Source organism: Emydura macquarii, unplaced genomic scaffold (assembly GCF_026122565.2).
Source record: "Emydura macquarii macquarii isolate MOO-44397 ecotype Brisbane River unplaced genomic scaffold, CSIRO-AGI_Emac_v2 contig_18, whole genome shotgun sequence".
NCBI classification, from domain to species: Eukaryota; Metazoa; Chordata; order Testudines; family Chelidae; genus Emydura; species Emydura macquarii.
In genome coordinates, this window is record NW_027130155.1 from 1316764 (window position 1) to 1344600 (window position 27837).

The following is a 27837-nucleotide window of genomic DNA, read 5'->3' on the forward strand; positions in this document are numbered from 1 at the left end:
AAAAGAGCAAATGTTTAAGACCAGAGGGAATTTGGACAAGATGCCAACTTCAACACATACACATTTGTATAGATCACCATGTCATGTGTAAAACTTACTGTTTCTTGGCCTATGCTTCACCAGTACAGTACTGCCATGGATGGCAGAGCGCCACGAGATTTGGGGTTGGGTTCCCCTACCCCCCCCTTCTTCCACAGGGGAAGGGAGAGACAAAAAATACCTTGTTTGTTTCTTTAGAGGAGAACACAGCTCTACCCTCAAATACTAAATGAAGAACACTGAGGTTCCCCTGGGAGAAGTTTCTTCAAGTTATCCTTCCCTGAAGACCTCCTTCCATGGAAAATAGGAGTCATGCCCACTGAACACAACATAAGACTGTTTAAAAGGCAGCTGAGTATTAAACACAGAAAGCCAAGTAGCCTTGTCCATTTAAGTTTTATTTACTAAAAAAGATCAGCATCTACAAACGTACAAGCAAATCATTTGTACATAATCCATCCATGCATTGTTTATGCTGCTGTCTTCCTGCAAATAGCATAGTAAAAAACCAACATGCGCAAATGCAATCTTTGACAACAAACACATAAAAGCATCCAGTTTTATATTAATCTACCTGGATAGATGATTAGTTTAAAACTGGGGCCAGACCATGGCAGTATTATGAATTGTATAGAACAATCTTTGATAAATTTTGTAGAACACTGAAAAAGTCCTGTGGAAAAATAAAAAAACATATATATGCAATCACAAAATTCTTGTGAACCATGAGTTCCAGATAATGTAAACATTCCTTAATTGTCTTCTGATTTATTAAATATATACAAGGGGCTAGGGTAATGATCTATAAGAAAAAATAATGGCTTCCCTGTGCATTTAAGATATACTTTAAGCAATAAATATATAATAAATTTAGCTCACATAAAGACACTTTAAAAGACTGAAAATTCAGTCAAAGTTAGTAGAAAATTAAAAAAGACTATCTACTTAGTAAGAAATATACATGTATGAGATTTTAAGGTCCAATTCCACCTACATGCAAGCATAGGCCTGCTTCCATTGAAACCATGGGAGCCCATACATCTTTGGATAAAGTTGATCCTAAAGCCAATTTCATCAATGCAGATAACATTAACTAGTAGATACTCCACATTTTTATAAATATTACACTGACTGAAAGTTAAAGTTATAAAAACTGTCAAGTGTAATTTCCACAGGAAAATAGCTCAGCCTCGATTAACACCACTACCAGGAACTGGTGCAACTTCCAAATCTTGCTTTAATTAATACACTGTATTATTTAAAAAAAGCAAAGTTTTCATAAAAATCTCCATTTGACAGAATTAAAAAACATCAGTTTGTTCTACTGTAACATCTTCCATAGTGAAAGAAAGCAAAACCGAATTATTGCAGGAAGTTACAAGGATGTCCAGCATAAAATGTAGTATGACTGGAGTAAAACCTACATCAAGACTAGTGAAACAGCTAACAGGATATTGTTGCCCAAGGTTTCTAAAGTTTGCGATTCTGTTTTATATGGCACACAGAAGTGAAATCTCACCTAATGCTTCAAATCTGAACTAGTGTTTCACATTATAATAGGAGCCACTTGTAGACAGTAAAATTTTTTAAGATAAGGTGGTTACTGATGACAGCATGAGGATTCAAATACAGAACCGGATGATGAGTTAATCACCCTTTGGGAAACTGACAAGTGTTTAACCTAATACTTCAAAATATTCAAGACACCCACTTGGGATTTACATTTGCAGAACATGGTGCATTATTCTGTTTTCGTTTTATGTATAGTTCTTGACTAGTAGGAGCAAGTTTCTGTATGTGTAAACTTCAGAGTACTTCCATGTCTTGACAAACTTATATAGAGTGATGCTATTTCAGCACACTCCTGTGTGCCAATGCAGATAAGTAGGAAGAGTAATTATCTGGCAGCTGCAAAAAATAAGTTTGAAAGACAATGATGAATCTTATTGATAAGTATTCTTCATCTTATCAGCTGTCTTTCAAGTTAAACTATTGATTTATTCTTCCCCCTCCCCCTTCAGTTTGGCTTTTATTTTTAAATTGTGGGTGAGACTCATTTCTGATAGCAATGGGATAAATTTAGCTTTTTCATAAAACTAATATATTACCAATGTGAAGACACAGATTAAAAAAAAAGTGTAAATATTCTAATTGCCCTACTGTCTTCTGTAATGAAAAACTGCTTTGCTACTAATACCTTAGTGCCTAGTCTGGAGAGATACCTATTCCTTAAACTAAAGTCATTCCTTGGCTTTAATTTGGCCAAGTCATCTTCATTTTGACGTCTGAGTTTTTCCCGTTTTTCTGCTCTGTAAAACAAAATGGATTAAATTGAGATTACACAGATGTGCAAACCACAATCTGTTCTGTTAATCTGATTCTGTTTATTTTACTTGCAGTAACTAACAGTTTATAGGTATAGAACTGTGGGTTAACAAAAAGCTAGGAGACAAACATTTGCAAGCCACACTAATTTGACATTCAAGAAAAACAGACTATTTTCTGCAAATTATTTTTATTTAGCATTTAGAATTTTAGTGGAAAGTTACATCATGCTCAGTCATTTTTAAAAACAAAATCCAGACTATGCCTTTATCAGTTAAACAAGATTTGATCCCTTAAAATATATTATAGTACAAAAAGGAGAAGTGGCAAAAAACCTTACTGATGAGACTGCTCAGCAGTCTTACAGAGTTAATATCAATCAGGATTTGGTTTTATCAAAAAGATTAAAGATCCAGTATTTGGCCATACAGTACTTGTTAAAGACGGTTCCCCACTCCCACCTATTTTCAACATGAGCCTTTTACTGAAAGAGTAAAAAAAAAAAAAAAAAAAAAAAAAAAAAAAAGTCTTGGAAGACTGACCTGTGTTTTACTGCTACATGTGATAGTGTTTTGCATTAAGAATGTGACAAAACCACATTAACAGAGAATTGTTAACAAGTTTTGGAAGGCAATGATCTTTTCAGTACACAAAATACAAGTCATAAATAATTGACTAACACCATTATTAGGTGAAAACTCTTGACATCAACCAAAGAGACACTAAAGTGCTGCTCCTGTATGTGAGATGCTTTATCTAGTTTGTATTGCAAAAATGTTGGCTTCAGATCGAAAAGGACAAAATTTTGCAAGTAAATGAAACTTCACTCAAAAATGCTATGAACCAACACTGTGTAAAGTGCTCTAAGAGAGATGAACGTTGGGCAGCTATTAAAATTGTTACAAAGCACAAGTTTCATCATAAAATAGTTTACTGTAAAATCCTCGGCATGTTAGTATGTTTTCCAATCAACTGTATTGTCCAGTGCTAAGCATCGAGCTCTAAATACTCTATAGTTCTTCAAGTTGATATGTTGCTGATCAAATGCTCCCCACTTCTGGATGATATTTGCTATTCAAATTTCTTTTCTGTAAAAAACATTGTAGTCAGAATTATTGAAGACACACTGCTACAAGGAACAGTGATAGTTAGGGTGCTTTATCAAACAAAATTTTATCTTTTGAATTATATTGGAAACACTGCACACATCTTGCATTGACCAGAAAAAGTGTCACATCAAGTAAAAATATGTATCTGCTTCTGGTGACAGAGTGTCCTCCACATCCTGACAAGAGCCTTACACAGCCTCATCTTCTGCTTCTTTACCACACAAAAAAACTCCACATCTTGGTCACTATCTGTTAGCTCAACTTGATTCCGAAAGATACTGTACTTTTCATCCTTTGTTATGCTGCTGAAGTGGGGTTTTAGCTGTCCTCTTCCCATCTCTGTAGTGCCACCCCACAGGCTGGGAACAGAAATCCAACCCCCAGTTTGTCACATGCCATTATGAATGACCACAACCAGCCACTGTGGGAGAATTTGTCTGGTGGGGAGATTTTATTCTGAAGTCATGTGAGTGTGAAATATTGTACAAGTGTGTTTTTATATAGACAGACAGACTATATATACAGAAATTTCCTATCTTCCATTTTACAGGAAAAAAATGAAGCTAGTTCTGTAGCCACTGCAGTAAAAATGTCTATTTACAATTCACTACAGACAGATTACATATGCAACTTTAGCACCTCATATCTTAGCACTTACACAAGTGAAAGCACTGTAGTTTAGGCAGATACTACATAAAGTGTCATGTTAATTTCTGCAACATACAACTAGATATGTAAGCAGCATTGGAGAGGGTGAAGGTGTTTTACTGTATCAGAAAGAAAATTCAAATTTTAGACAGCACTATTCTAAATCTGAAGTACAGCATTCACAAGTGTATCAAATAAAAATATTCATCTAGTTCATTTGTAAGTTGCAAAGTATTCCTAATACATAGCTAACTTAGACTTCTGTTGATTAGTTTATCCTGACATTAAAGGATATTAATACAGAACACATTAAATGCATTCCACAATGTTTAATTAAGAGAAACTGTGTAAAAAAAATTTAAATCAAACTGAAAGAATGGACCTTACAGCTTCATTAAGAGTGACCCATCCTTTAAGTGTCAGCCACCCCATTTTACAGTTGAGGGATTGAGGCACAGGAGGTTAAGTAACTTGTTAAAGGTTACACAGGAAGTCTGTGACTGAGCCAGGTATTGAACTCAGGAGATTTTAGTCACAGTCTAGTGTCCTAGCTAGAACACCACACCTGTAAGTTTTTTCAAAAATCTTTCTTTTTTGGAGTTCACAAGTGAGCTGTATTTTCCAGACACACTGGATTTCTACATTGTATTCTAAACCCCTAGCTTGAATTATATAACAAAGTTCAACTTCATCTTCACTGTAATGCTGTTAATGCCCTTGTCACTTCTACTAAGGCACAGTCTACACTAGAAAATTAGGTTGGTATAACTGTTTTTCAGAGGTGTGAAAAACCCACAACACCCCTGAGTGATGCAGTTAAGCCCCTGGTGTAGACAGAGCTAGGTTGATGGGAGAATCCTCCTGTCGACCTAGCTACCACCTCTTAGGGAGCTGAAGTTACTACGCCAGTGTAGGTAACGTCTTCACTGAAGTCTACTGCGGCACAGCGACAACGATGCAGTTGTAGCTGTTTGTATGTAGACATACCCTCAATCTAAATCTTTAAGTTAGGGAAATGACCTTCCCTGAAACTCAGATGTCAATGACAGTAAAAACAAACTTGAAATAAACCCTTTGTTCTGACGGAGGGCGATTATGTTCACAGTACCAAACCTCAGTAGTTGATTTTTACTGACATACACAAAAAGTTTTAAATGTTTGCATGTTCAGTTATGCCCACCTTTTCTTCTAGTAACTAGAAGCAAGAGACTTTTCAATGTCTACTGCACTAGATAAGAACGGATACGAATCACGGTAATGTTTTAAACTAATATTTTGTTAGTTTCTTACCTCAACTAAAAACTGGATCTAAAACAAGATTTTCAGAAATAAATTCAGCTCTTAAATAACCTCAAGGGCAGAGGAAATGGTGAGTGCTCAGCACATTTTTTTTTAAATATAAAGTCAAACAGGTGTCTAAACATGGCTTTAGAAGCCTAACATTAGGATCCTATTTTGAAAAATCATTTGTCTTGCTTCTGATATTAAACATACATAATCTTACTGCTTGACTCATAAGTGGCCCCAGATATACTTTGCTGTATATTTTATTTTTGCAATGGCAATTAAAAAGGATGCAAAAGTCTGACTAAAAAACTACCACCACCACACTACTTGTCTTTTCTTAGTTAGTCATACCTACATAAAAAGGTCACAGCAAGCCATACTAGTGCAGAAGCGGACAGTGTCAGTAGTTTAACTAGACTCAGGGCTTGTCTACACTCATTTCAGTGAAGATGCGACCTATGCCAATGGGAGAGGTTCTCTGGGGGTTAAGCCAGTTTAACTGCGTCACTCAGGATGTAGTTATACCGACCTCATTTTCCAGGGTAGACAAGGCCTTCTAACTTTCATTCATCTGGAAGGTCCTCAATTTATTTTATTCTTTAATATAAGGTCTATTTTCAAGAGTTAGGACTAGCAACATACAATACCTGGGAAGCAGACATAAGCCAGCTCTTGCTCCACTCAAATCAAAGGAAGCAGGAGCATGTATTCAGAAAGGGAGAAAGCCACAAGCTACCTAACAGACTAATTTCAATTGAAAGCTGTGTAGCTCAAAAGCTTGCTTCTTTCATCAACAGGAGCTGGTCCAATTAAAAAATATTCCCACCTTGTCTCTCTAATTTCAAATAGACCGCTTCAAATAGTTGAGTGTTGGTGTTATCCTCTAAAACACTTAAACATTACAGCCCAAATTTTGGCACCCAACTTTAGATACCGGCATATGGCCTCTTTCAGAGGTGCTAAACATCTGCAACTCCAGATGGCTACAATTGTTTTCAGAATGAATTTATGAAGAGTATTTCTATTATAGTAAAGTTATTTTTGCCTCATTCATTCCTACTAGTTCAAAGCCATACGATACTAGATACTGGCAGCCTCCCCTTATCCACAGTTTTGTCATCAACTTATTTTGCAATGTACTGTGGTGTATTTTAAACAAAAAAAAAAAAACCAAACAAACAGATTACTTCCAACTGTCAAAAGGATACCAATTCTTGGCTCTATATACTTACTCAGCTGCAGCTAGCTTTTGCAATTTTTCCCTTTTCTTTGCAGACCAGTTAAGATCACCTCCTACAACAGAAGTGATATTGATTTAGGAACTTATGAAATATTTGTCTTTATATGGTACACTCTTAACTAGAAACAGCACTTTACCATTACTATAATTTGGGAAAATGGAAGTGAATACACATATGGAAATTAGTAATATTGAGAGACCCTGGGATGATAACAGAGAGCAAGTTGACAGAAGACTACAATTTGACATGACAGCTAAAAGAGCCAATGCATTTCTAGGCTGCATAAACAGAAATGTCAGAGCAGTTTAGAATCTGTAGCAGTGGATTCAGTTTTAAGTAACAGGTTGAGTTCAGAGAAGAAGAAAATTCATAAGTGCTAGAAGAAATTACTTAACTTTCTAAAAATCTTTAACTATTTATAGCTTGGGTGAGCGATAGCGAATGTGGGATGAACAAAAATTTAAAGGGATAATCACCCAAAACCAAGAGGAATTTAGAATGACAGGACTAGGATTATAAACATGAAATAAAGATATAGTGAAGTTTGAGGCTGAACGTCAGGAACAGCTTTCTTGAGTGAAAAAATGTTTTAAACCAAGGGAAGTGGTGGACGCGCCCAACACATGTATGCTGGATAAAATGCTATCATGTGCTTGTCGGAAACAATACTATATTAGTAGCAAAATGGACTAAACATAGTAGCTCTTCTCCAGCTCTATCATATCCAACCCTAATGTATGAAATACAATTGATTAGAGGTGCTATTTGAAATTTTTCCAAACAGGGATAGGGAAATGGTCGCAGTCTTGTTCAAGACCTAGTATATACAACCAAGTCAGATATCCATGTGCAGCTGTATTCCTTTAATAAGGTTGATCCAACTATATTAAGTACCAGATACTTGAGCACTAGTTTCAACGCTAGTTCAAAAGATAGGTGCTGAATTCCCTGCTTACCCTGACTATTGGGAGCATTTATCATACTGACAAAGTTGAGGGAATTTTGATGGTAATCTGAATAGGAAGCTTTTATACTGAGATTATTTAGGAATGACTTCATGAAGAGGGCAAATTTTTTAATCCACAAAATGGTGCTGTTTTAAAGAGTCAAACCAGAACTGCTTCTGTCACCTTACTGTGTAATATAAGTTAGACTCAAAACAAAACAGAGCAAATATGTAAAGAGACGATATAAATGCACACTTACCAGTGAGGTGATCCACAAAATACAGCATGACTACAGCTATTAGTGACACTAGAAAAGCAGAAGAGGAATTATAGTCAGAATGGTTTTCCTCCCCTCGTGGTAACCTAACACTTACTCTAAAATTAAATTAAGCAGCAATCAAATCTTTTAAGCAGCAGTGTTGACAGAAGATGGGATTTTAAAAAATTAGCTAAGTGAGTTAGGAGCACTAATCTTATAGACTTATGCTTCTAATTTACTTAACCACTTTGAAAATTCCACTTAAAGCAAGATCAGGAAAATGATTACTTAACGTGGAAAAAAGTTTCCCTGAAGATCCCCTTTTAGCATAACCAGTGTTTTTCAGTATTACCTACAAAAGTTCTGGCTACATTTAATATCCATCTGACCTCATTTTCCCCCTCAAAATTCCTTAAGTACCCAGTATAAAATATACAAAGTCCCTTGAGGGTAAGGAATCAGTACTCAGTGAGAATTACTTTCAACATTAGTTTATAAAAACAAGCACCCAACTATCAATCTACACAACAGAAAAAAAGTCAGTGATGGGATTACAAACACACTGAATATTAAGGGGAAAAAAAATGTGAGCTCCTATATATTCAGGAGCCATAAGTTCCCACAGTAATGTAGTACTTACAGCAAATACAAGCACTGAAGAAGACTTCTAGAAACAGATACCCTCGAGAATCCAGTATCGTACCAGCTGCTATGGCAATAATTGCCAGACCCAGATTCTGGATAGACTGCATACTAAAACACAGGGTAAACATTATTAAAGAAACCAACATGCTTAAGGTAAGAAGCGTACCTAGAGTTACCTTGTAGTTGTACTTATAAATACAACTTTAAATTTATAAATACAATTCCAAGAAAACTAGTGCCAGTGTACAGAGTCTATGTCAAGGCGTACAGAGGCAGATATGCAACAAGTATATTCTCAGATTGTACAAATTTCCTTACCAATCTGCACCCACAAATCTGAGAGCCAGATTAAGTCCTACATTTGTGATTTGTTAATTTTGCTGGTAATTCTTTACACGTGGAAAGCAAAATCTATTTTAGAGACGGTAATTTTAGAAGAATGAAAAAGTATTAGATTTATTTGATAGCAAAACAAGCATATCTTGAAGAATTTGAGAACTGTTCCTAGATTGAGTAGTTTTTCAAACTATGTTCATTGCTATGAAACTATTAGCAGCCATTCTGGAATAAGATACCCAAAATTTAAATGGTTCTTTAGTATTTAGAAGTGCCCACTGTAGCCCATCACTGGGAGACAAATACATGAATACTTACAAGCCATAAGCAGTTCCTAGCTGATGTTCCGGAACAACAAAAGCTACCATTGGCCACAAAGCACAGGCAAGCAGTGAATAGGCTACTCCTAACAGACACTGTTGAAAGCAATATTAGAATAAATAAGTATCATATATAGGCGGGTGTTAAATACAACTAACTCTACAAATAGCAAAATATTGTATTTGCTGTAGAGTTTTAATAAAAAGGATGATATTTTTGTCAACAGTTTCCTCAACAGAAGTGTCAGACTCAAAGATATGAACACAAGCCAAGAAGCATGTTTTTGCAACAAGTTTCTGGATGAGCTTTTTATAAGCAGACTAGGCCAAATAAGGAAACAAGTTTTATTCTATGCATTATATCCTCAGATAAAAGCCAATTTATAAAAGACAAGCTGAGTGGTCAAATTGTACAAGGTATGATTAGGGATAATCTGGTCCCACTGTAGGTACCATCAACTCATAGTTTCCTAATTCAGAACTTCCACTATTTTAAAAAAACCCACAGGTTTCTAAACAGTACAATCAAGCACCAATGAAACCTTTACACCAACCACCACATATGCCACGTTTCATGGGAAGCTTTTATTATATTCATACCAATAGAAAAACAAATTATAAATTCTTCCCTCTCCTACCACCTGGAAGTCCAGGTGCCTTACTAAACATCCACTGCATAGGCCTTCGGAGGAATGAACACTTATTAGTTTTAATGATATCCAAGTTAGATGAAATAGCTTTTCAGCACATAGCATAAATGTTTTAAGGTCTGACAAGAATCAAAACAACTGTTGTGTCACACTGGAAAGCAGGAAGACCCCCTGCTAGCCCTAATGGGTTGTTAAGTATTGATCTTCAGTTAGTCAGTCCTAAAGCAGTGACATTTTTGGGCCTCAGGCAGTAGGTCTTGGGAAGGTGGTACGAACAGGAGATGCGTTTTTCTGGCAGTCTCTTCACCACCCTCCAATTCAATACAATGGGCATATGAAGCTGTGCAGGGGTTTCAAGTGTTGTACACAAGAATTGCCAGAACAGAAAACAACAGCTAACTATCTAGCCCAATATCAACAAACAGTGGTCAATACCAGAAGAAAATGCAAGTAGTTTACAGGGGGCCTCAGACTCTTCCTACAGCAGCCGGCTCCATGTAAGTAGGAGGCAGCTGCTGTGGAACTACCGTCTTACAACCCACCCTCTGCCCCCTACCAGATTCCAAGGGAGCACAGGAGTTATTATAATTAAGGATAAGATTTTGTCATGGAAGTCACGGATTCTGTGATTTCCAGAGACCGCCATGAAATTATCCTTTTCAGCTTCTGGGGGGTTGCAGAGACCGGAGCTCTCAGTCACCAGAGGTGGCAAAGGTCCCGGGGAGAAGGGGGGCAGCAGCTCTCAACCATGGTGGGGACCTCCCAGCTCTGAGCCACTGCAGGCTGCAGGGTCCCCGTTACTGTCCGCCACTGCAAGCAGTGGGGATCCCCAGCAGCGCAGGCAGCAAAGACCCCGTGGTTCCAAACTGCTGCAGGCAGCAGGGATCCTCACTGCTGTCTGCCAGGACAGGCACCAGGACCCCTGGCTTTAAGTCACTGGCGATGGCAGAGACCCTGCAGCTCTGAGCTGCAAGCAGGGGACCTCAGAGCTCCAGGGTCCCCACCACCCCGAAGTGGTGCAGACAGATGGAACATCTAAGCTCCAGGGCGCCTCCACCGCCCATGGCAGCGGCAGCTCTGAGCTCCAGGGCACCTCCACCACCCGTGGCGGTTGATGGTAGAGGGCCCTGGAGCTCTCCGCCACCATGGATGCTCCCAGCTGCAGCCCCCAGTCATGGCGGGGGAAGCCCACTGCCCCAAGCCACAGCAGGGGGGACCCTGAAGCAGGCAGCAGGCCCCCCAGCTCCCAACTACTGCACCCCCTCCTCTCCCCTCAGCAGTTCCCAACTATCACCCTGTTATTTTTAGAAAAAGTCAGATAGGTCATGGGCAATACACAAAAATTCACAGAAGCCTGGGACCTGTCCCTGACTTTAACTAAAAATAACCCTAACAAAATCTTAACCTTAAGCATAATGGATCAAACCTGAGTTAAAGCTCTAAAATGACCCACCCAAAGGGGAAGTGTCCTGCTAACCTCCACCACCCCAACCCCTAGAGGCTGGCTTGTATCCTGAAGCACAGGGACTTATAATCTTTATAGAAGTTCTTAGTTAATGTAACTGGGATGCTCGTTAGCCACATAAAAGTGTCTAATTCGGTTTTAAAGTTCTACAAAGCACTTTGCCTCAATGGTAAATTCTAGCAAGTAATCATGTTGTGGAAAATATTTCATATCTTCACTTTTAATTTCAATTTCATGTTCTGCTCCCTTGTTCTTGTATTCAAAGAAAGGGTAAAGGAGTGCCCAATTAACTTTCTCTACATCACTCATTTTCTATCTCATATCTCCATGACAGTGGATTAGTGGGCACAGTACTGGCAATATGGTCAAAAGAGCATGATAAATATAATTTATTATATACATACACAATTATTAAAGTCATTGTATTAGCAAGAATTACCATGGCAATCCAAGGGTTCCAGAAAGTAAAGGCCAACATAATATGAGAAGCAAGTGTTGCCACTACCGCAAACAAAACCCAGATAATATTCCTTCCAAGTTTATCCACCAGAAATCCAAAGACAGGGGACATGGGTGCTGATATGATATATACAATGCTACAAAGAAGAAGTGATAAAGATAATTTGAAAACAGATTTATTCTAATACATTTTAAACTGTAAGGCAGCTTCTGTCTTTCCATCATGGAAGTATAATTTATCTACAACACCAAATTCCCTCTTCCCTGTGGAGTCCCAGGCTTGAATTGTTCTGGGATGCTTGTGGACAAAAACAAATAAATCCCATGTCCAATAAATATCAAAGCAGCATAATTAGTGTTTGGTAGGCTGGGGAGGGGAGAAATGGGGAGGGAAATCTAGTGTTCAGCACCTTGACAATTTAGAGATCAGCCTCAAAAGAGGAAAATCTAGCCCACTTACATTACAGAAAGGCAATTAGCTGTGTGTAGAAGTCAGAAGGAAATGACCCCAGAGAGAAGATGTCTAGGTAGTCAATGGTGCAGTCTACTGGTTAGAACACAGGAATGTTCTAGGAGTGAGGGGTTGTGTTTCTGGCACTAACAGTGACTTATCGTATGATGTTGAGCAACTCATTCATCCTCTTTATCGCAGTTTCCTTAGTCTACCTCACAGACTTGTTATTAAACTTCAGTTAGTTGCTTCTGAAGTGCTATACAGCTACAAAGCATAATTAAAGTGATGGGGGAAGGCGTGCGCCTCACTCCGTAACTCTTCTAACAATTGTCACAAGGCAGAGCTTTCCTTGTCTAAACAAAGTTCCATGATTCATTTTTATAGTCTAGACTTCCCATAAGGTAGAGATTGATACTTCTTGATAAAATAGCCTACCCAGGTCCTGGGGAATGCATGAGTCATACAGCACAAGTCTCCTCTTATTTCAGATGTGCCTGAAGGCAAGATTTTGGGGAAAAACTTCCTACTCTTTCCCTAGACTACTTGACCATAGTGACTGACATGCTCTTACATAAGTTTTTAATTGAGTAAATTTGCAGGATTACCTGTTAATTGCACTTGCTTCTTGAGAAGAAAATTGGAATTTCTCAATGAAGAAAACCCTAAAGTAAAATCCACAAGTGAGTTTTAGAATATTTTTCCATCTGTTTAAAATGTCTCTCTTTTTAGCTTAAATTTGACACAGTGAAAATAGCAAAAATCTAATTTGCTTTAAAAAAAATTCAAGTAGTTTTGGGCATAAACATAAGAAAGCATGTTACAGAAATGAAATCTTCCACAGAACAAAGATACTTCATGAAATACTATAGGCAGGATTTAGGAGATGGATTTCTATGGTGGAAGGTCCTACAAATGTTTCCTTTTTTGTTAGTTTTTTTTTGGAAGCCACCAAAAAGCACAAATTTGCTGGTAGCTAACCAGTGGTAGGACATCAAGGACCAAGCCACTGTATTAGACCAGCCAAAGCAGGATCTTTTGGAGAGGGTGCACAAGCAAAACAGAGAAGCCAGACAACTATCTTAGCTTGGAGAATTCTCAGTGACCTCAAATTCTCCTCTCACACTCAACATATAGCTAGGCATTTAGCAAGAGAAAAGGTCTCCATTTCTAACTCCAAGTACTATATACGATCTGAGCCTGGTCATAGATTACTTTGATCAGAGTATGGGGTTCAGAAAAGCTAAATGCATGGTCAAGCTTAAAATTAAGTATTTGTGTCTTAAATCAAACAGGCTATTTGTGACACTATCAATAAAGATCCTGCAATCTGAAGCTACCATTATGCTTAGTCACATCTGCACTTAACAGGATAGTGGAGAACACTTTAAATGGCAGCCTTCCATGGCTCTTGCTGTATTAAGATGTAAGACATACCAGAAACTTGCAATTGGGTTTTCAAGTTAACAAATGTAACATGCATTACATCAACTCAACCAATGCTAAATCTTAAACTGTATTTCCTAGATAGTGCAACAGATACAAATCCACATCACAACTCTCAAATGGTAAGAGACGGCACAAGCAATGTCACTGAAGAAAGATATCAAAAGCAGACTAACATGCAGCACTGCTACAAAATTTTTTCCAAAGGATGTCTTAAAAAACAACAAAAGAGCAACAGCAATAATTCTTCATTTTAAATATCTTTACAAATTTACATTGTCTCTACAAATAGTTCTGTCCTTTAACTTTGTGCCAAAACTGATGTGTGGTATGTTAGGAAGTGATGTTTCTGATGCAGGTTTTTTGTATTTATATTTTATTAAATTAAAAAAAAAACAGAGCAAGCCACTTACTTCCCCAGTCCAATGAAAGGAAACACAGCCGCATAATAACAAACACAGATTATAAATATGAGCCATAAGGAAAACGAGAAGTCTTTCACGTCAGTTAATTTAATCACTTCACCTTCAGAAAGAAAGATACTGGGATCAATGCAAGTTATCTACAGTTTAAGTTTAATATTTTTAAATGCAGAATAAAACTCAATAGTAAATTTTTTAATTGAGTGTTCATATACTTAGATTTTGTCTGATGTATACTCTCACTATTTAATAAATCTGTGCCAGAGTGACAAATGACAAGGCATTTTCATTGTTCCTGTCTTAAGGCTATAGAATTGCCAAAATTGAAGACCAAAGTTCAATGCAGTCTATGGCAAGCTGGACTTAAAATTCTGCAGCACTGTCCCTAGAATCAGAGACAGTTTGGTGCAACAGAATGGAATATGGAATTGAAATAAAGTTGTCAATTAGTGAAATTTTGCTGCAACCCCAAACTATGGAGAGGTGATAAAATGTGGGAAGAGAGAAACTATTTTTGTACAGACAACACATCACTGCAGGATTGTCAAGGAAAATTATGTATTTTGGCACCTGTATTTGGGTTCTTTACACCTGGAGAACACAAGCAGCTTTTGAGAATTGTGGGATGCATATTAGCTAGATGTTTCTATTAATGATCAGCAGTTAATAAATAGCTATGGCTGACATTCATATGGTCTTGATTTCTGCATTAACCCATCAACACTGACAGACTAACACATGGGGTATGAACTGTCCTTTCTGTAGGCTCTGGAAGATGACATTACATCCAGTTTGCACTCATGTTTTCAATCATGACAGCTAGAAGTAGGTTTGTTTTTTTAATTAAATCTAGGATTTTGCAGCAAGGAGAGAATGAGGGGTGGTAAAATCATGGAGCCCTGTGAATAAACTAATGGACAGACACCCTTTAAACTTAAAGTCCAGTCATTTTGTTCCAGAGTGAAAGATATGAACTTTTAATTGATATCGTACTATAATTGAACATATTATGCAAATTGAGTGTTTTAACTATCTTTATCACTCACCTGTTTTTCCTTGCTCTTTATGAAGGATTTTTTCTGCTCTCTTGTCCAGATAAGCAAGAATTAGTGCACAGATTAGTGAAAAGATGCATGTTACACCACCTGCAAGAAGAGAAGGTGTTCAGTGAACAGTAGAGACTCCAGAAAGAGACTTAGCTCTTAAAACGTATGTATTCTACCATACATTTCTAAACAGAACAGACCAGTCTAACAACTGCAGAATTTACTCTGACCAGCACCAGTTGCTGGCATTATAAAACTGAGGCCTGATCTACGCTGACAACATAGGTCGATGCTTTTGTCATGTAGCATTCAGTATTTTCATACATGTGAAATGGATGATTTTTTAAAATATATATATATTTACTAACCTATCATGAGTGTTAATCCAAGTGTACTGTGACCTGTAGAACCCAGCAGATCTTGAGCTCTGGAATATACCCATCCCATAATATTCATATTCACAGTGCTCCCCTAGACAGAAAGGATTGGCATGAAGAATACTGCAGTTTACAGTTCTATTAGAGTTTTAAAAGGGTCAGTAGAGGTCAACAGTTCAAGTTTTACTAATTGCTCAATAAATAATCAGTGTTTAAGAAAAGCCCTCTTTAAAAAAATAAATAAATAAATAAATAAAAAGACTGGATCTACAAAGTAAGCTTGATCTGTGCATCCGAAGGTATGAAATTAAAATTGAAACTAGTGCAAGATTTGAACAGGTTCAAGATTACAAAGATAAGAATCCAGTCGCATACAAAGTTTCAGAAGAAACCCATACTATGTGTTTCTGCACTAGCAGCAATATCACCATGAAGTCTTCATTAAACACTGCAATGACTCCTGTGTTAAATGTACGATTTGTTCAACTTGTATTTTAAACCAACTAGCACTCCAGTTTCTGACAGACTTCAGTAGGACATATCTAGCCAGAACAGAAGATACAGTCTTCCCAGAACAATGGATACACCAATGATCTGTTAAGGGCGGCGGGGGGGGAGAGATGGAATTAATATAGCCCATTCTTGTTTACTAACCCAAACAGAATGAATAGCAGGTCCATCATTGCATGTCAGGTCAGATATAAAGTCCATAAAATACTATCTTGACACTTCCATACAGAACAACTATGTTGCAGAGTAAGCACAATAAGAAGCTCAGATCCCAAATCAACTGATGTATACTGTAAGTTAAACTAAAAAAAGCAAGCTAAATTTCAGCCAAACTGACACTCCTGGTGTACCCTGCAACAGTAAAGTCTGTTGTATATTTTAAAAACTTCACCCTTGAGGAAGGCAGACATTACTGCCATTCCTGACCTGCCTTTGTATGTAGGATTAGTTTGCACTAAGGCCTCTTTAGACGTTTGACAGTCAGCACCTCAAGGAGCTGCTGTGTCAGTAGATTTCCCGGTGGTTACATCATGCAAACTTTGTCATCCACAATATCCACTTTGGGGTTTAAAATGCTCACTTATGCAGTTCTTCATAAATGGACTTTTGGCCATTTTCCACCAGTGCATCCTATCCTCACCACACAGTTCCCATTTCCAAGGAGTGCAAATGGAAATTTTAAACATATGATTAAATAAAAATAGAGTTATAGGTTTTTACACTTACAATTCTGGCCATACTAAGTTGTAATCCAAACACAAGGTTTAATTCCTTGCCTTTAAACCAACTGACAGCATAGGCATTTTGTGCTACTGCTAAGGATTCCCCACCAATTCTACATAGGAAAAAAGAGAAATATGTAAAAATTCAATCTGAACACCTGTTGTGATATAACAAGTCAGTACACTGAATTGACTTGAGTTTGTATGGTGTTGAGTGGGTAGCTTCACCTGAATTTTACATGCACACATCGATTGTAACATGAATCATAATAATAAAAGTATATAGGAAAGGCAAAGGTTTTGCATTTCGAAGAACATAGAAAAAAATAGGAAAGAATAATTTAAAGCCTATGAAAATCGATTGTGCAAAGAGCAATGTGAAGAAAGCAAATGCAAAAGTGGAATAAGTGAGATAGCTAAGAAGATGCTGCAGAGATGGAAAGATGTAAGAGCCAAGGGATGAAGACTGAAGTTAATGGAGCCAGGATTTCACAAAATTAAAGTATGTGTTTATTGTTGCTCATCCATAATATGTCAGGGATTCTCAAACTTTTTCATACTGTCGATCACACTTTAATAAAGGTATTATGTTATAGACCACTTCTCATTTGTGATCCTGTAACATCTGTGAGGGAACTACAGCAACTATTTACCTGTTAAATTGTATTTAATGCTAAAACACATTACTTTTACAACCAGAGACAAGGAGCACCACCACCATGGCACTATTCAGGTCTTTCAAGACTACTGCTTGGTCTGCTGGTTTATGTTATGTATTGTTTCATTATAGTTTAAATTCAATAAAGACATTCATTCAATACAGAAGTGAAAATTGAAAAGTCATTTCCAAAGTCTAATTCTTTAACAAATTTAGGAATGTAATTGCAACCCTTCACAGACCTCACTGAAGATATATCAAGACCTAATTATTGAGGCTGTGTAAGCATAAGTTTGCTAGGGACTTGACAGAACACAGAAAAAGGTGGTCATGCCCCTAAGTGCATAACTCTGATGTTGATCTTTTACCTAGACTTACCCAAATACAAATCTGCCAGCTTCCATTAGCCAAAAAGCATTAAGTAGAGCTCCCATAGCAAAGATCACCTGTAAAAATTGCAACATTTAAAGATAACAGAGAAAATTTTAGCAACCCAACTTTAAAGTGATTCTGGAACATCAAACTACACAAATCAAATAAGATGCGAGCTAACAGACTGTTTTTTGCTTTGTTAATTTTTTTTTCCCCTGAAAGAGAAGGTAGCAGACATGTGGAACTTTGCAAGATTTTAATGATTAAATGCTCATTAGCAGCACATTACACACACACATTTGTAAGTGTGGACAACACTACCCAGGAAATTTAATTAGATACTTGTTGACTAATATACAGTTAACTGATGCAGTTGGAAAATCAATTCAAGCATTTTTAAGTTTAAAAACCTAAAAAGAAAGTCCTTTGTAAAAGTATTCTTCATAGTAGCTGCTGAAGGCATCCAAAGGGTGAATGAACATTGGAACCTATGGACAATATTTTACAAACTAATAATTATAGTCAGTCCATCCCTAATGTGTTATTATGCACAGCACACAGATTAACGCATTACCTAGTTACTACAGTTTCAATTAATATAAACCAGCTAATTAACTTGTAAACTGCTACAAAATCCTTACAAAAATATTATTTGTGGAGTCAATTATTGTAGGCTTAATTGTACCCAAATCTACAGCAGTTTATGTATGTGCACTATTCCTATAATTAAAAATATACCAAACTAAGCAGCAAAATAGTTTTGTCTAGCTTTAAAGAAGCTTAATTATTGGCCATATTATCTAATTACCTGTCCTGGCAGGAAGAGGGACAGAAGTTACTGTAAGGAAGAATGTTTACAGGGGCCTATGCTTTACCACTACATAGAGACAATCAGCACTACTACAGAGCACATCTGGTGCGTATGTCCTATGTATTAAGGCGGCACAGCTTTCAGGTAGAAGGGAAAAATCAGCACAAGTATTAAACACAGCTCATGATTCACCTCAAAATTAAATATGGATGAATGCCACTAACAAATAACCATCCTGGAAAAGTGTGGACAACAGCAAGTTTTTATGTAACTCCAGCCTCAAACAGACACTGAAAACTATAAGTAACTGCTCTGCAATAATAAGGAATCTTAATTTCAACAGTATAGGCAGGTACATCTAAAAAAATACATCTGTGGGTTTGATAAGGCAACTCCACAATTGTTAATTCTAACCAGGTCTTTGCTTGCACTCCTCTATCTGAAATGCACACTATCGTGGAAGAGAATGATGCATATTAAATTTGCAGATTAATTTTGCTATGCATTTTGTTCAGCAAACCCTCCAACAACAGCCTGTTGTCCCCCTTTTTGTTTGCACTTACCTGTCCAACACAAACAAAGACGCTAAATATTATGGTGCCCAACCTGTAAAGAAAAAGTGAGATATTTAAAAACTTTAAAATAAAGCCAGAGGTACTACAATACACTGAAAATATTTTTCCCCAGTGTAAAAGAGCTTCTGAAGTGTAGGTTTGGAGATTTTAATCAGGCTGCCCAGACATCTCTTTTCTACATGTTGCTAACCACGTGCCCCAGGATGAGAAAACTGCTATTGTCTGTGACAAGCAGAAATGTTATTTGAAAGAGTAAATGTGTGCAGTTAATTGAAATATGCGTGGCTCATGACTTCTAGCTCCATTTCAGAGAATTTACATCAGCAAGCTACATATTACATGGACATATCAGAGTTCCCTCTCACTAAATATTGCTAATCTGACCATTAGCAGTATAAAAAAAACAAAAAACAAAACAAAAAAACAAAAAAAAACAAACTCGACAGTCTTGGCACTTTTCATACAAGCCTGCTTTGTGCTAAAGTGATGCGTCTGTTAATTGCAATGGTAATGCCATACTTCTTCCCCAAAACTTATTAAATTTAATATGTAAACATATTATTGTTTACAAACAATACTTGATCCTGTCTGTTGCATTGGGTATGGTGTCCATATCATGCCATTGTGCATCTAAGAGATTTAAGAAACAAGAATACACTTGTTCTGGTTTTCCAGTAACATGATCAGTTAATTTCCAATTCATTTTTTAAAACCTGTAATTTTAATCAGGTTATCCATCACACCACATCCCTCTTAACAACGAAGTGACAACTAGAATATACTGAAAACATTACAGCAAGAAAGTATCATAGCAAAGGACACATACGGCTCATTTTTAACATGATTCTGTTAATACTTTCAAACATGGAAAGAAAACATTTACTATGCATGAACTCTATTCAGCCCTTCTTAGTTAAAATTCCCACTAAATCTAATAGAAGGTTTGCTCTGTAATGAGTGCTGCACTTAATATTTACTCAAGAGGTTGGAGGAATCAAAGCTCCTGTACAGTTTTTCCACTTCCATACTATTGCTGCATGTACAAGATCCATATATCAAGAATAACAAACACCACAGTACTATTTTTGAGTTCAGTTAAGACACTATTATTCCGCTTTAAATAAGCCTGTATTAGATATGTGAATCTACCTGCCTACAGAATAGTTTCTTAGTAAAGTAGTATATAGTATAACTTAGCATACAGCCCAGAAAACTAAAGTTGTGAAATACTTCCTAACAGGGTGGATTGATTTAAATCACTGAATTAATTAGCGTTTAAATCAGCAAGCAGGAAACCTTGATTTAATTAATTATTTTACTGGTTTTGTATTTGTACTTAGGATAGGTCTACAGGTGGAACTGAGGTGTGTCTCTTCAGGGTGGGAGTTATGTGCCCTAGCTTTGATTTAGCTAGTGATAAAATTAGAATAGGTGTGGCAGCATGCGCAGCAGGAAGGACTAGCCACCCCTGAATACATGCCCTAGGGTCTCTGACAGGTATGTACTTTGGGTAAGTAGCACATCCTGCCACTTGCGCCTCCATAGCTACGCTCTATTTTTAAGCATGCTAGCTAGATGAGAGCTAGCGCAGACATGTCCTTGAGCTGGCAAACATACCCCTAGATTCAGGTGCACACATAGCCTTAATTGTTTTCCTAAAGGAAGGCTATATCAAATAACGAGAATGAACCAATCAGACATGTTGATCAGCCTTTACACTAAATTTAGTACTTTTTGTAAATCTGAAGGATACACTAATTCAATAAACCTTTAAGTATTTACATAAACTAACATACATTTATCCAGATTCTTAATTTTTACATTTTATGTAAGAAAATGGTGCATGACATTTTCCTTATTTTCTAGATTATACTCTTTTACTTGGTATTTGTGTCCAGCTACATTTGGATGGAAATTGGAATTCAGTTAAATGTGTATTTTAAAATGCATTTTTGTACTTTATGAAGCCACCTTACACGTGTTGGATATAAAATAAAAAGTTTACCAAAACAAGTTTTGCATTTCAAACTTAATGTAATTAATTAAACAAATGAAGTATTAGCTGTAGTTAGTTAATTGATTTGTGATCAGAAAGAATCAATCATGGACCACATTTCCAAAAGTAAATGTGGTTTAGGCACTTTTGAAAATCCCACTAAGCACCTAATTACTATTGAAAATCTGGCTCCAGGACATTCTACTTTTCAAAAGAACTAGATCTCATCCTCTCCACATCTTTTTACTTCTAGATTGGAGAAGGAAAACAAACTTTCCTGCTTTTTCATTTCCCAGTCGATTTCTCAACTTTGAATCAACTAACCCATATGAAGAAAAACAGTCTCTCCACACTTGTTAGTTAAACTGAAACCGAAAGTAATTAAGATAAAAGTTTTTCTGCACAATAAAAACAAAAAGTACTTACATTTGAAAAAATTGCCAATTTTAAAAAAGCAACACCACTCTTTAACTCATTAAAATTTGAGGATGGCTCATTGATGCCACATATTTTTTATTTAAATCATTATACTGGATTATAGTAAATTTAGTCCTTAACATAAGCTGTCAATTTCAAGTCTCCTTTTAAACAGGTTTTTTTTTTTTAAAGTATTAAAAAAGATTTAAAAACAAAAACAAAAACAAAAACAAAAACAAAAAACAAAAACAAAAAACAAAAACAAAAAACAAAAAACAAAAAACAAAAAACCTTGTTTCACAAATACATTTTTCTAAAAAACAGATTTTGCAGCTTGTTCAGATTCAAACATTCAAAGAACGTCAGTAAAAGCTATAAAGATGTCACACTTTGAAGGATCAAGTCATTAGAAAGGTAGCTGCATGCCCAGAAAACCTCATCTACATTTTCAGTGTTGTCATTCTTACCGTATTCCAAATATTCTGTCTATCAGAAAGCCTCCAAAGAAACAGAGAACCACATTGGGCCAGGAATACCAGGCATATAATGCCATGAATGTAGCTGTGTTCACCTTCATATCCTAGAAGAATATGCAAAAATTTACAAAGTTTCATTTAGCACTATTTTAATTACAGTGACATGTGACAATTCCTAAGGCGGCATCTAACAATTAAAACATTCTCTCTTAAAAGGAAGGTTGCATTTAATAAACTGTCATCAGGTGTCTAGATATCCAAGGGCATGTCTTGATAAATCCAATTGCCATAGGTAAGTGGGAAACTTCCATGGGCAAAGTAAGCCTGGCCTATAAAGTTTACGTAGAATTTGAATGGAAAGATTTTTAAAAAGCACAAAAGGACACTTAGGCCATGACTTTCAATGGGCGTTGTGCCTTTAACTGACTTTTGTGCCTCTAAAAAAATCTGCCCAAGTTAGTTTTAAACACAAGTTTCTAGCTCTTGTTGTGAAGAAAACATTCTAAACAAGATGCAAATGTAACCAATGAAGACAGAGTCTGAAATGAGAGATTTAAACCACCCAAGGTTCAAATTCTAACCCAGATAGAACATTCGTATGCTGGAGAACTCCTCCTTGTTTTATTGTGGCTAAGAAAAGATGGGGAAGGGATCCTCTCCACCACCCCACTCCTTGGTACACAGGCTACTACTTTATAGCTGTACTCCAATCTCAGCTAGAAATCTCCAGGTGCTTGCTTTCCCTCCAGAGGCACAGAGGAGATCCCCTTCCAGATTGTGGCTTCATGGGATTTAGAAAATGAAACTCTTCTGCATGAGCTCCCCAAATCCTGCCTCCTCCTCCCCTGCAGAGTCTTAAATTTGCTCCTGAAAACTGCTTTTACATCTAGAATTTTTGGAATATTTCAGTCATCCTGCTCCCGCCCACCCCAAACCCTAAGCACAAGTGAAGCCTGGAAGCAGGAAAGGGTAAGTCTTCATACTACTGACCCAAAGAAGAATTGTGTCAAGCAACAAAAAAGGCAAATATCCTAAAAAAGTCAGGTGCTGGCTGTATTCTTACAGAATGTTAAAATTAAACTAATCTCCAAGCTGATTTCTATAATCCTTTGCAAAACATCGTTAAGTGTTGAAATTAGCATTAAGATAACACAAGAAATAAGTAAAATTTTGGCAGATCTATAAATGCTGTTTAAATGGAGAGCCTTCGATATGCAAAAAAACTGATGGATTTCTCATACTAATTAGTCTTTGAGTAAACTATACAAGTAATTCTTTCCTGTCGGTTTTGATTTACTAAGAGTCCAACTTCTCAATTTTTACTTGTAATGAGCATTTACCCACGAGTAGCCCCACCTAAGTGAGTGGGATTATTTATACAGGCGCTACTTAGTGAAAGTAAGGCTCACAGATATTAATCATGTTGCTTAATGCACTACCAGAAGGTGATCAGGTACTAAGCTGATAAACATAGTATAAGAATTTATATAGAATAAAAAGTTACAGAATAATGACCCAGACTTTTTGCATGTACTCAACTCCTTCCTTGCAACATAATCAATAAATTTTCAAATGGCCATCGCTTCTCTACAGTTTGAGAACCAACTAGAGATCCATTTGAATGTGACATTTTAGTCATTTTTCACCCCTGATTTTAAAGCAAGAGGCTGTTTGAATGCTTACTGCAATCACACAAAAGAAGAATCTGGTAGATTTTTGCAGTGTTATTCCACAAGTTCATCTATGACTAAATGCAGAAAGCTACTTGAATGTTATACAGTGGTTGAGATTTTAAAAGCAAAATCATTGGAAAAAAAGTATAGTTCCCAAAGCATTCTAATTCTGCTACATTCAAATGTATGCAGTATGTGTGTGTCATTCCTGTTTAGGACACCAGTCTTAATGCCTTTCATACATGCAGCATGGCAGAGTTACGACTCCTTCGAGAAAATCCTAACTTCAGAATTTAAAGACCCAGATATAGTTCTAATCCCAACTTCCTCCTTTTAAAAAAAAAAAAAAAAAAAAAAAAAGCTGGCAGGTATAACTGACCACTGTCAAATGGACATTCAAATATGCTATTCCAGACAGGCAGGTTGCAGCTCATGTGGAGAAGACTGGGGAGGGTCACAAGAAGATCATACACATGAATATCCAGTTATTTGCATGTACACAGAGTATTACTCCAGTTCATTGAGCGCTCACCTTGGTAAGGAAAGACAGGAATTGCACATGTATTTTTACTCACTATTTAAGCCTTTTTCCAAATTCAGCAATGCACACATTCTATGTTTAGGGCTAACTACAGTTTCTTCCTCTTCTGTGCAAGTTTGTGAAGATTCTGTTATTTATAAAAACATTCACCTTTGCGCCAAGAGACAGATCAGATCAAAGGGTATAGGCATAATCCCTTCAAGACAGGAGTTTGTATTACAGATGGCTCTTCACCCATAAATACAAAGTCACTGCTATGAAACGATGATTCATATGCCAGCTTGAGCTTTTAGCAAGTGCAGATACTACTTACAGTAGGTTCAAAACTAAATTCTGAATGTTCATGATCATGACACGAGTGCAGCTTTGTTTAGGATACACACAAGTGATGCCCTTTCTTTATTGTTCAAGCCGTTAATATTTAAATGTCTGTATTAACTTGAAATGTAATCAGCTTCAGAAATAAGAACAAGACTTGCTCCCAAGCCCACTCCTAACTTGTAGCTTTATCAACTCCCCCACCCGCCCCGCCCAGTGCTATGCAACAGTTTCTTCTACCGACCCCACCCACACAGGGGAAAATGGATTATACAAAAGAAAAACTAAACATGTACTCCTACCAGATGCACAAAAGACACCCAATCCTTCACATTTACAAATGAGTTCAAGGAGACTGTTCACATCTGTGTCTGCAGGATTACAGCCTAAATCAGCCATTGCAATATTAAGTAATACTTTTAATAGAAGGCACACAATTTTTAAACAACTGAAATTTTTATGGTAAGAGTATTCCTTTAAAAGTTACATTCAAGGAGATGCATATTTCAACTAAAAAGTAAGATTTAAAACCTGAATTACAGTACTTGACAATGCTCTTGTTATAAGCAGAAGTAGTTAACCCACTGGTTAACTAAATTACCTGAATGATTTCCCATTCCACTCAATGCACAGTTAAAGTTCTCTTTATAGGTTATTCAAAAGTAAACTTATTACTGAAAACAATCCCTCCAAAAGAGTCAGCTATTATGTGTCAGGAATTTCTCCACTTACCCCTTGAACCTGAGTCTGCAGAGCTGCTGGATTGTCATAGCAAAAATAGCTGCCTACAAGGAGAATAAAGATACTAAATAAGCTTAGACAAACTATTTAGAAATGCTGAATACAAAACTAAAACAATCTTAATAAAGATGATCTAGTCACTTTCCATGTGTCAGTTACAGCAAATCAAGTTAGACTGCATTTTAATTTAATTGCATTTGCGAAAAGTCATGTCACAGATAATAGACAGAAATGGAAGCAACAAGCTTTCTGTTAAGTGCTTTTCTCTCTCAACTTAATGGAGAATATTTCAAAAGTTTGTGATAAGTTTACAGACAAAAAAAGCAAGTGTATATTTACAGTGCTATTTTAACAACTTTAAAACTATTAATGAATAGTCACCAAATGAAACTCATAGGCAGCAGGTTTAAAACAAACAAAAGAAAAAGCATTTCTTCACACAATGAACAGGCAACCTGTGGAACTCTGTGTCAGAGGATGTTGTGAAGGCCAAAACTGTAACAGGGTTCAAAAAAGAACTAGATAAATTCATGGAGGATAAGTCCATCAATGGCTATTAGCTAGGATGGGCAGGGATGCAAAACCATGCTCTGAAGTGTCCGAAGCCTCGGTTTGCCAGAAGCTGGGAATGGATGACAGGAGATGGATCACTGGATGATTACCTGTTCTGTTCATTTCCTCTGAAGCACGTGGCATTGGCCACTGTCGGAAGACAGAATACTGGGCTAGATGAACCATTGGTCTGACCAAGTACGGCCATTCTTATGTTCTTAATCTTTCCAGTTAAAGAAGTTTCCTACCAAACTTTAAGATAATCCAAGCAGGAACATTCATCTTCAATTTGTTTACCAAACTGCTAGGAACTAAGTTAAGTAGACAATACAAAGCATTTACATACTTCAATAGTAATTAGTCATGAATAAAAGCACGTTCTCTTTCATGTTAACGCAAGATGTAACTTTTTAGAAGGTTTTTTTAAATTAGTTTTATACAACATCATTAAGATATAAATGGGGCTGCTGAACAAAGACATTTATCTTAGTCGTTACTGCCCCTCTGGAACTTCTATTGTGCTGCATTTGCACTAATCAGGCCCAAGGTTTGTTACTGCAAAAATGAAAGATGCCAGTGCTCACAAAGGACTCATTTTTTCCTTTGATAAAGGGAGCCCCTTCCTGCTAATGGGAATCTGCTCATAATTGTACTGATTAAACAATGAAGCTTCAAAAACCACAAAGGGCATTTTATTAAAATGCTGTTCTTTAAACTGAAGGTGTTCATGCTTCTGACTGGTTTTAATTTAGTAAAACGTCTATAAAACCTACTGCAATGCTTTAATTTCATTGAGGGTTTTTTAAAGTATGTTTGGATTCAATCCTGTGCAATGATCACAATTTAAACATTGTAGCACTCCATTAGTGCATGACTTTGAGAAAGTCAGACTGAAAAAGGCTGAAACAAGGCTTCAAGTTCAAGAAAAGCATGTCTGTATCAAAAGGGGTTTGTTTGTTTGTTTGTTTGGGGGGGAGGGGGAAAGGTGAGGGAGGGAGATAGTATGGTGATAAACAAGGAAGGCCAAATAAAATAGTTTTAAAGTCTCCCTACACAGCAAAATTTGTGTCAGGGAACCGTATTTCAAGTATGAATGAAAATAAGGTCAGAGGGACAGTTTATGTAGAAGTTTTTAAAACTTAAGGTGAGAGAATCAGAGCAGATACTAACCCTATCAGCCTCCCAACCTTCAACACAGACATTTATTCACATTTTAGATTGTTAATTCTCTGAAGGGAAGCCCTGCCACAAACCATAACAGTTAATCTCCAGGAGGATTTTTAATCCCATCTATGGAAACAGGTTTCGGTCACGCCTGTGCAGATAGGACACAGCTGTTAGAGGAATGCTGTGTGCCTAGTGTTTACAGCCCGGGACAGGGCTCGATCCCAGGAACGCAGACAGAACAAAGCCAGGGGATAACGAGACCCTGACCCGGGAGCTGTTGCGGGGACAGGACCCAAGACTGTAGGATCTGTTCCACCCCGCCCGTTCCCCTTTAGAAATACTGCAGCGAGCCCCTGCCCTAGCAGGCGGGGAGCTCGCTATGCCCCTGGAGTTACACTAGTTAGGCAACTGCGCCTGGTCACTGGAGGAAGTTCAGCCGCCTTCCTAAGCGGGGCAGACGAGGAGCCCGCTCCTACCGCGGAGCTCCCAGTGCCTTAACTCTAAAGGACGTGGCCCTGACTCAGGGACACAGCCAGTAGCCCAGGCACCCGGGGGGATCCGGGACAGCGGGGGGGGGGGGGGCAAGCAGGCGGCATTTACCGAAGCCCAGGAAGCACATGAAGGCCAGGACCAGCAGCCGATGCGCCAGTCGCCGAGGGTCGCACAGGGCCGGGAGCGCCTTGCGCTGGGGACAGCCATCCTCCGCCGAGTCCAGCAGCGCCCGCTCCTCCTCGTCGCCCGCTTCCACCATCGCGGCGGCAGCAGCCACGGCTCCCTGCGGAGTAGGCTCCGTCCGAGGGGCAGCCGATCACGTGAGAAGCAGTCAGCTGATCCCC

General features: G+C 37.4%; 1 protein-coding gene across 4 annotated transcripts; it reads right to left on the reverse strand.

The window, feature by feature from the left end:
• Positions 1-424: 424 nt before the first annotated feature.
• MFSD1 (major facilitator superfamily domain containing 1) lies at positions 425-27837 on the reverse strand. Of its 4 annotated transcripts, none has more exons than XM_067545764.1 (17): positions 27602-27837; positions 25274-25326; positions 22001-22113; positions 19109-19151; positions 17741-17808; positions 16709-16817; positions 15464-15566; positions 15096-15194; positions 14041-14152; positions 12790-12846; positions 11711-11867; positions 9155-9252; positions 8496-8608; positions 7856-7903; positions 6641-6701; positions 2237-2348; positions 425-712 (listed from the first exon to the last, which is right to left on the reverse strand). In XM_067545764.1, exons 1-17 carry the CDS (start codon positions 27750-27752, stop codon positions 659-661), a joined length of 1551 nt encoding a protein of 516 aa, XP_067401865.1. In that variant the 5' UTR covers positions 27753-27837; the 3' UTR covers positions 425-658. The 4 variants fall into 4 exon arrangements, with proteins under 4 accessions (XP_067401865.1, XP_067401801.1, XP_067401783.1 ...); XM_067545700.1 differs by having other exon boundaries at positions 425-1947; XM_067545682.1 differs by having other exon boundaries at positions 425-2348.

What these genes read in the sequence shown, in the direction of transcription:
- MFSD1 (XM_067545682.1), bottom strand. Translation starts at nt 27,752, where the DNA reads ATGGTGGAAGCGGGCGACGAGGAGGAGCGGGCGCTGCTGGACTCGGCG. An exon ending in CATGTGCTTCCTGGGCTTCG is followed by an intron (nt 25,327 to 27,601) that starts GTAAATGCCGCC and finishes TTCTCCTTGTAG; the next exon opens with GCAGCTATTTTTGCTATGAC. An exon ending in AACTTAGTATGGCCAGAATT is followed by an intron (nt 15,567 to 16,708) that starts GTAAGTGTAAAA and finishes CTTTCTGTCTAG; the next exon opens with GGGAGCACTGTGAATATGAA.